The sequence below is a fragment of the Malaclemys terrapin genome, chromosome 6 (assembly GCF_027887155.1).
Source record: "Malaclemys terrapin pileata isolate rMalTer1 chromosome 6, rMalTer1.hap1, whole genome shotgun sequence".
Taxonomy (NCBI): domain Eukaryota; kingdom Metazoa; phylum Chordata; order Testudines; family Emydidae; genus Malaclemys; species Malaclemys terrapin.
The window spans coordinates 62,165,742-62,175,444 of NC_071510.1; the positions used below are offsets into that span (position 1 = coordinate 62,165,742).

Here is a 9,703-nt window from a genome sequence, read left to right on the forward strand (position 1 = left end):
CCCCATATGATTTACAGGGCCAATTTTTTTTCCCCAGTTTGTGTATTGCTCTGGGGCTTAGCTGGAGATAGGCATCTGAGCATCTCAAGTGAGGGAGCAGTATGCGGTCCTCCGGCAAGAGCTATGTGGCTCTTGTCCAGCCACCTCCAGTGAAGCTGCAGAATGCATGCCCAGAGGCAAAACCATAGGGGCCGAGTGACTTTAGGAGCCTGCAGGATTATGCAGCAGGCGAGCAGGAGTTTTGTGGGTCGCAAGTGGTGCCTAAAAATGGAACAACGCCTAAGTAGCTTTTTGGAGCCTACTCCATAACCACTGCCTCTCAGCCCAGAGGTTCATTTAGCCCAGTGCTCTCTCATTCGGTTATAGTGGGGGCCAGTACCGGATGCTACAGAGGAAGGTGAAAGAACCCCTGAAATAGGAACTGATGCAATAACATACCCTACCACGAAAGCTTCTGAATGCCTCCAAAGGTTGGCTTATGCCTTGAAGCAGGAAGAGCAAAGGCGGGTGAGGGGGTATCGTTTATTGGCTCAACTAGGGTTGGTGAAAGAGACGCTTCCAATACACCGAGCTCTTCTTCGGGTTTGTCGCTTTGCCAAACTGGGGGGAACTTTTTAATCTCACGTTACCAGGGGATGTTCTTGTGCGCACCTGTGTTCCAGCCGCATTTCAATTCGCCGTTTGTGAAAACCAGAGCGCGGAGGCGGGGGCTGGCTCCCGTGGTGCCCGCCATGTGGCGCCCGCAGTGGGTCATGCGGCTCAGCCAGCCCAGCGCGGGCCCGAGTCCGCTCCTCTGCTGAGGCGGGCGGCTGCTCCCAGCAGCGCTCGGCGTGACAGGGCGGGGGCCTGCCCGTCACACGCGGCTTTTGTTTCCCGGAGCTGATGGGGAAAACGGTAGCCGAGCCCCGCCCCGCTCCCTCGCCAGCCAGCGCCACCGCGTCCGCCTGCGGGGAAGGACGAGCGGCCTCAGCCCGGTAAGTGACTCCGACGGGGCGGCCCAGACTGTACCCGCGGCGCTTCCCTTCCCGGGGGGAGACCCGCCGAGAGCCCGGGCCCAGCCGCTTCCCCTGAGCTACAGCCCCACGCGACGCCCCGGCCAGACCCTGCGCGGCCCCGCGGTTCCCTCCCTGTCGTGGCCCCGGCCCCCGCCGCTTCCTCCTGCGCCCGTCCCGCACCGGCTGCCCTGCGGCTCCCATGACACGAGCCGGCTCCTAGAGCCTCACCCCAGCGAGACCGGTCTCAGCCCAGCCTTCTTCCCCGCCACCGAGCCGCGGGCAGCCGAGCTGCCGCCTCACTACTATGGAGGCAAAGCACAAGAGGCTTCACTAACTTGCTCTGGTTCTTGGCCCAGAAACAGATCTGTCTGCGGGGAGGAATCCTGGTACAGATCGGCCCCGGGGTCTGTACCAATTCTGCCAGTATAATCCCGGGCTGGGGCTGTTATTCGGCAGGGGGCAGGGGCGAGGAGAAGAGTGAAAGAGAGTAGCAGGTGTAAGGCAGCAAATCGTTAGCAGAAGTAAGGGCAGAGAGAGGGCAGTGGCTACAACGAAGGTTACTGGGCATGCTCAGTTCGAGTGAGCATGCTCAGTACACCCAAAGTAGCAAAACGGGAGCGAGAGCTGTTTGTGCCGCTACAACCGGCTGGCGAAGGGGTGCACTGATGGAAAAACACCGCTCAACAGCCTTCCCTGGGACGACAATGTAAAGGTGTTTTCTCCAGCTCAATAGTTGAGGATGGCAGGTGGCAAAAGCACTGCCTGCCCTCACTCTGGGTGACTTCTCCAGGGGGAGAATAGAGGTGTAAAATAAACCTCCCTGTACTAGCTTGGTGAGGGAATCTAGCTCGAAAAGTATTACTTAAAACATTTTATTAACATCTGAGATCAAACGAAAGCCCAGGTGTAATGGGCAGAAGCAGTGGTGCAAATAAGCCGGCACTGTCCAGGGCCGGCCAGAGGATTCAGGGAGCCTGGGGCAAAGCAATATCGGAGGCCCCTTCCATAAAAATACTATAGAATACTATATTCTTGTGGGGGGCTGGGGCAAATTGCCCCACTTGCCCCCACACCCCCCGCCCGGGCGGCCCTAGTGCAATCAGGTACGACATGCCATTAAGACATTTATTGCCAGCACGCCATACCGGAACGACACATTCGGTATCTGCTGAGCACTGCAGGGCTCTCCCGGGAATCACAGCGGCAAAAGTAAAATGTGGGGCCGCCGGGCAGCCCCAGGCAGGCAGCTCCTCCGGCACAGCTGTACCGCCCCCAGCCCTGTCCCCTCCGGCAGGGCTGGACAGACCCCAGACAGGAGATGTAGCTGTGTGGAAGGGCTGTGAGCTGGGCTGTGGGGCGGTACAGCTGCACCCGAGGAGCTGCCGGCGCGGGGCCGCTGGCCAGGCCCACCTTCTGTTCCTTTCACTGATGCGGTTCCCGGAAGATCACTGCAGTTCAGCAGACACAGATTTCTATATAAATGTGACAGTCAGGAAAGGTGACTGGTGGTAGGGGCACAAAGGGTCATGTGACCCTTTCCAGGTTTAAGTGCCCCCACCAGCCCAGGCAGGGAGAGGAAGGGATGGGGCTAGAGCCGGAGGGCCAGAGCCTTTCCTCTTTCAGCCACGCTGCCTGGGAGAGCCGTGCACTCTCCCAGGCAGCTACTGTGCTGCACCAGGCAGCATCCAGGAGTGGCTCCGGGGCCTGGCTGCCAGGAAGAGCAGCCGAATATGACAGCGGGAGCTGGCGCAGATCCCAGTCCCCAAGGTAATGTGGGATGGGGTGGGCGCAGGGGTCCCAGGCTGGGGCGGGGCATGGAGGAGTCACATGGGGAGGTCACGTTCCCCCCCTTTAGCTGGTGCCCCCCCTTTGTGTCCCTCCCATGACATACCGGTAAGAATTAAAATGTACTGGATCTAAGAGGTATAATGCCCGGGGTCAAAGCTGAAGAACATTGCAAATTAAAATTTATGGCAGTTTGCTAGCAGGGCCGGCTTTAGGCCGATTCCCCCGAATCGGGCCCTGCGCCTAGAAGAGCACCTAACTTAGGCACCTTTTTAACTTTTACTCACTCGGCGGTGGGTCCTTCACTTGCACCGGAATTTCAGCAGCGAAACCCCCGGCCCTGCTCCCCCAGCCGTAACGCCGGGCGGATCGCGGAGAAACCCCCAGGCCCGATCCCTCGACCGGAGCGGTGGGCGGAGCGCAGCTAAACCCCCAGCCCCGATTCCCTGGCTGGAGTGGCGGGCACCGCACAGCGAAACCCCTGGCTCCGATCCCCCGGGGGAGCGGGGCCAGGGGTTTAGCCGCGCTCTGCCTGTCGCGCCGTCCCGTGGATCGGGGCTGGGGGTTTCGCCGCGCTCCGCCCGCCGCTCCGGCCAGGGGATCGGGGCCATGTCCTTCAGAGCTGCTGAAGACCCAGAGCGAGTGAAGGACCCGCCGCCGAAGTGCTGCCGAAGACCCGGAGCACCACCGGGTGAGTCATCACTGCTGGGGCCTCATTGAAACTATTCCAGTCGGGCCCCGCGCTTCCTAAAGCTGGCCCTGCTTGCTGGTGTGGCCGTGCAGGTGTCTGCTTAGGTTCTGCAAATTATGCTTAAAATTAAATATTAAGACATTCATAAAAAATTTTGTTTAAAAAATTGATTGAATCTCCATTTTGACAACGTAAGAACTTATTAGTTTTTATTAGTGCTGGTTTTAAAACTTAAAGGGACACTGTCAACTTAAAATGTAGTCAGTTCCAAAAATGAGTTTAAAGTAGTTTCAGGCAGTACAGACATCCCTGAGTCCCTTGCCTGTTTTGGAAGGTTTACAATTTCAAATGATTGAAATAACCTCCGTCCCTGCAACATATAAAGATTCATTAGATAAAATGGTAGTTGGGAGGCAGCTCTGGTGGATATTGAAGCTCAGTAACGTTGCTCTCTAGATTCTGCAGGGCTGCATTCTGTCACGCTTCCTGTGCAATGTATATATTTGGTTTCTGTAGGAGCTAATGAGATTGTTTGGCAGCTGGATGGCATGGAATGGGTAGTTTTTCTCCATTAATGAGTTTATTAGCTCTAAGAAGTTCACAGTAGAGTGCTTTGGGATCCCCATTTCTGTTGCATTCTGTGCGGGCATTGGTATTCCAAAGACTTATTTTTAGCTACATCTGGAAAAGAATTTGTGACTGCAAAATTTCTGATATACCTTGCCTTTGTGACAGAGAATGATGATGTACTCTCATTTCAATCTAGGGCTCCCCCTTAATATGATTCAGAAGCTACACCTAGTGCAGATTATGGTTGCTTGCCTTCTTGATGGTAGCAGTAGCAAGGAGAACATTACGCTACTCCTCTGAATACTGTATTGGTTTCCTAGTTATTTCTAGACACAATTCAAGGTGTTGGCATTAGTATATCTATTCTGTTTACTTAAAGTTTTTATGAAGCATCTAGCACTATCCTGTTTAAGTGATGCACAAAATATAGCGAGTGCAAAATCAAATAATGAAAAGGAGTTTTTTCTACAAGTTCCTTTAGTTTGTATTTTTGTTTGTAGGATTTTATGTATTTACTTGTAAGAGCATAAATTATGGGGGAAGACTTTATCAAAGTGGTGTATTTTACATCTTCATCTGAACAACATCAGGTTTGGGTGCAAGCAATTTAGGAATTATTTCTTCCTTCCTCTATGCTCCTTTTCCCTGCAACCCTCCCCACGCCCCCAAAAAATAACCAAACCAATCACACAACCCATTCCAATGATGCATACATAGCCACCTTTGGGCATGGATATGTGTTACTGAAAAAAGTATGATAGTGTTATGTAAACCTTCCCCAAATGCTTCTCCATTCTGAGATTAAAAAGATAAAATGTTATTCTAGCAAAAGTTAAATTACAGAAATTGGGGCCAAACTGGCACTGTGTGCTTACTTTAAAAGTTTTAATTTTATTTAAAAAATCATTTGGGAGAATAAGAAATTACATAGATACATTCTCCCTGTGAAGAAACACTCATTATTGGGCTCTGCCAACAAAAATATGTATTCGCCAAAGAGTGACTAGTAATAATCTGATCCTTCGTGTTATGAGAATCTGGACAAAATCATCCTCTCCTCAAGGGATACTGCTGGCTGAGACTCAGCTCTACCTCTTCCCACTCTTGCTCTCAAAGCTCAGTGGAGCACTGCCCCGTGCAGAACTCCAGGAGAGTAGTTTCCTTCTGGCCAAGGGAAGGAGAAAATACCCTGAGCTGTGGCTTCACATCATCTGGACCTGATTCTGCTAATACCAATGTAAATCAAGAGAAACTCCACTGAGATCAGTGAAATTATACCACTGTAAAAACAGTGTGAAAACAGAATCAGGCCCTCTGTGTCTTAGGAGAGGATCTGCTGGATCTCAGACTCCTCTGCTCATTGAAATGGAATGGATCATTTTGGCCATGTATTAATTCTATAAAACATCTTGACATACATTTAATGTAAAGGATGATGTATATGCTGATGCTCTGTTGTAAGTATGTGTCACAAGGTGGCGCTGTTCCAGCTAAAATAAAATCTGTTCCAATATTGCAAAGAAAAGAAACTGAATACACCTCTACCCCGATATAACGCTGTCCTCGGAAGCCAACAAATCCTACCACGTTACAGGTGAAACCGTGTTATATCGAACTTGCTTTGATCCGCTGGAGTGCGCAGCCCCACCCCCACCCCCGGAGCACTGCTTTACCGTGTTATATCCGAATTCGTGTTATATCGGGTCGCGTTATATCGGGGTAGAGGTGTATAAGCACTTTTTTAAAAAATACAGCATGTATGGGCAATGCAAGATCAAACTGCTTTTCATTTAGATACTTCCATGGTGGATCGGCCAAAATATTGGTTTAACTTTTTTTCTTATACTGTATCTGTTTGCAAATTTGTACAATTTTCATGCAACTTTTCAAAACAACTGCTTTACTCAGCACTGAGCAACGTTAACAAGGCTGTGGAGGACAAATAAATTGTTAAGGCAACAAAAGCTGGGTTAAAGCTTCTAGGGCATGTTAATAAACAGGAATAAATATTCTTTGAAATGTCAGTTTTTTTAAGAATATTTTTCATTAATTTGAAGTCAGTGGGGCTATTCACATGGATAAAAGTTTATAGGATTGGAGCCATATGGTTCTTGGTGAAATGATTCATTTCACAATATTATTTTCTAAAAAGCAAACATAAGATGACAACAGCTAATCTATTTAATACAAGGTAGTGTTGTATTATTGCAGAAACGTGTGTGCTTTATGATGCTTTTGTCAATACAAGCATTCACTTATCAAAATAAATAGGGAAGCATTTTAATCAATAGATATACAAACCAGTAGTTCACCTTGGATGAATTTAATTTTATTAAAATCCCAGAAAAGGTATCAAGGTTTTTAGACACTATTCTACATGTAAAGAGAAGTGTTTCAGAACTATTTAATAATTGCCATATACCCCTTAATTTTCATTAGTGCTATATTATTAACAGATAATAATCACTTTATATGTACAGATCTTGATCCCCTTCAGTGTCATTCTGCTAGGGCTCTGTCAAAGCAGTCACTCTAGTTAGTAGAACATCATGACTTATGTGTCACTAAAGTAATATGGATGCCCCTTTATTGGAGCACACAGAAATTGAATCACACTTCTTATCATGTTCCAAATGAATAGCTAACGCTTTGTACAACACTTTAACTAAAAATATTCTGCATAATATTATCTGTTTTTTTTTTTAAATTATTTATTCACTTGCATCAATGATGAAAACTTAATCTTTTTTAAAAGTACAAAAAGTTACCAGTTTCCCTTTGCTTTCATTGTGCCATTTCATAGATGTTAGGAATGGGGAAGATCTATTAAATTAAATAGTAAAATGCTAGCCAATACAGGATTTATCCCAAACAATTTATAGTGCTTTATCTAATTCAGTTTTAAAGTGAGACTAGCGAAGAGTCCCCCACCACTTCCTTGCAGAGACTATTTTATAAATTAATAGTTTTCACAACCAGAAGGCTTTTTTCTGATATCCAGCCTAAATTGTTCTGGTCTTAATTTCATTTACTCACCGGGCATCATGCCATTTTTACCCATTCTAAACAATTCCACTCCCTCCTTGTTTTTTACACTCCTCATCATATGTTTATAAATTGTGTTATGATGTCTCCTCCATTTATTGTTTCACCAGTCTATGCATACTTGCATCTTTCCTCCTAGGGTCACTTCTTCTAGTTCTTTAAACATTTGTATAGCTCTTCTACAAGGCCATATATATAATATAATTATGTGGCTATGTGAGTCTAATCCAACTTCCATTAAAATCTATTGGAAGCTTTTCACTGACTTCTGTGGGAAGGGAATCAGACCCTAAATCTCCATTTGCATTGCATGAATCTACAGAAATAGAACTTTGTGGGAATATTTTTGGAATTTCAATAAAATTGAAGGTTATCAAATGGCTTAATAATCAACTAACCATTGTCACATATAATTATTTCCTGGTTTTCTGCAGAATTCAGTGCATTTATGGCGGGAGCCTTGTTGTATAATTTAGATCTAACATACTATATAATACATGGGCTCTTGCTCTTCTATGAATTTACTCCAATTTGCTGACATCTTTCTGGTGAACATCTTTAAGGTGAACACAGTATTCAAGATGTAGTCTTTGCTGAGGTCTATATAGTATAGTTGGACAGTTAACTCCCTGTTCCATGACATGCTCCTACCGTAGCCTAAAATCACTTTTTTCTTTGCTGAAATATTATATTGCTCGGTTATATAATTTATTGTCAACTTTTGCCACCAGGTCCCTTTCAGCATTTTTGCTATCTTTCATTAAGATGTGTAATAGCCCAATTCAGACAGTTCAGGTTATTTCTATATTGCGATGAATGCCTTTTTTAGGTTGTCACAAGATTCAACAGCTTTTTACTTTTTGTTTTTTAGAATGAAATGAGTAGATGTTAACCACGTGAACACATCTTCTGACGTGTACATTTATCATAATGGGCAACACTAACTCCAAAAGAAATCCGCCCCCTCCACCAAATAACACAGAAAAGGGTACCAATGTGAGTGCAGGCCAGAGAGACTTCAAGCAAAATCATGAATTGTGTGGCCTGTCTCTTGACATAGAAGGGATCTCTACAAAAGTTTCAGAAATTCACAGCAGTGATGAGGATTCTGAGGATGTGTTTTACAAGTTTGTGATTCTGCATGCTCAGAATGATGCAGATGAAGCCAGCCGACTCCAGCATCTGCTACAAAATAATTTTTGTATTAAACCTGGAATAATCTTTGCTGAAATGCCTAGTGGTAGACATTTCTTACAAAACTTAAATGATGCTGTGAATAGGTCAGCATGGACTATTATTCTGTTGACAGAACATTTCTTGAGTGAGGCTTGGTGTGAGTTCCAGTCTTATGCCTCCCTGATGAACGCTCTTAACAAACAGCATAAATATAACTCTGTCATACCACTGAGGCCACTGAATAATCCACTTCCAAGGGAGAAGACTCCTTGTGTCCTGCAAGCCATTAATGCACTGGAAGAAGATAGTCCTGGCTTTGCTAAACAAGTGGAGAAGATTTTCCAGGAGTCGAAATATAGGCAACAGCAAGCAATGTGGAAGAAAGAAAGAACAAATGAGACGCACTAGAGCTAAAGACATGCATAAAGACAGTTAAATTGTTAATTAAATTGAAGGAGGTAAATCAGTTGTCTTACTCATCTCAAGTAAGAGAGAGAAACCTTCTTTTGAGAAACTAACCTACAGAAAAGATGGTGGCAAGAGTTTCCCATAAAGGCATTATTGTTATTACTTAACACCTGTATGTTTTCAGCAGTATTATCAAGATGTGGCCAATCATCACCTTGACCCCTTTATTTATGATATGCCACTTTCCCCTACTTGTTTGTTTGTCTGGCTTCTCTTTATATTGTACGCTATATAGGGCAGATACTGTGTCTTCTTTTAAGTTTGTACAGCTCCTCACATGTTGTAGTTGCTACTGGAAACAAATAATAAATGGGGTAGTACTAACAGTGGCTGCTACTGAGAGCCAACAGAAGCGACACAGGATAACATCCTGTAAGGAAGGCTATTCTATTAATAACAATCTTTATATCGGAAATATAAATATGTTAGAAATACTTACCAGTGTTACGAAACCAGGAAAATACATTCAGCACCCTACAAAATATATGCTGCTATTTTAAGAAGAATCTCAAAATGTGTGCTCTATTTTTGTCATGTTTGCAATTGTTAAAAATCATATATTTTCTAATGATGCATCTTGACCAAATGGGTAGGTGCATTTTAAAAATTAAAATAAACAAACACTCTCAATTTCTTTTGACTAAACTTGTTTTTTGTTCAAGTCTTAAAGAAAAAACTGGCAAAGTGATGCATAGAGAGATGAAACTTGGGAAACTGTGTGAAGATCTTAGAGATAAAATGTACCTAAAGAATTGCTCTCTGTAGCTCAAAAGCTTCTCTTTCATCAGCAGAAGTTAGCTAAAAGATATTACCTCACCCACCTGATCTCTCTTAGAGATAAGAATCATGCATTCATGTTGGAAAAGAAGAAAGGGAGAAATTTTAGAAGTTAAATCATTTTGAGTTATTTAAGTTTAAAACACTTCCAGTATCCCAGTTAGGCTTCCCAGATTTATTAAAATGGATTTACACT

General features: G+C 45.0%; 1 protein-coding gene across 1 annotated transcript; it reads left to right on the top strand.

Annotated features, from left to right (window-relative positions):
- Positions 1 to 677: 677 nt before the first annotated feature.
- Positions 678 to 9,364, top strand: TICAM2 (TIR domain containing adaptor molecule 2). The gene is made up of 2 exons (XM_054032489.1): positions 678 to 974; positions 7,958 to 9,364. Exon 2 carries the CDS (start codon positions 8,017 to 8,019, stop codon positions 8,668 to 8,670), a length of 654 nt encoding a protein of 217 aa, XP_053888464.1. The 5' UTR covers positions 678 to 974; positions 7,958 to 8,016; the 3' UTR covers positions 8,671 to 9,364.
- The last annotated feature ends 339 nt before the right edge of the window (positions 9,365 to 9,703 follow it).

What these genes read in the sequence shown, in the direction of transcription:
- TICAM2 (XM_054032489.1), top strand. Translation starts at nt 8,017, where the DNA reads ATGGGCAACACTAACTCCAAAAGAAATCCGCCCCCTCCACCAAATAAC.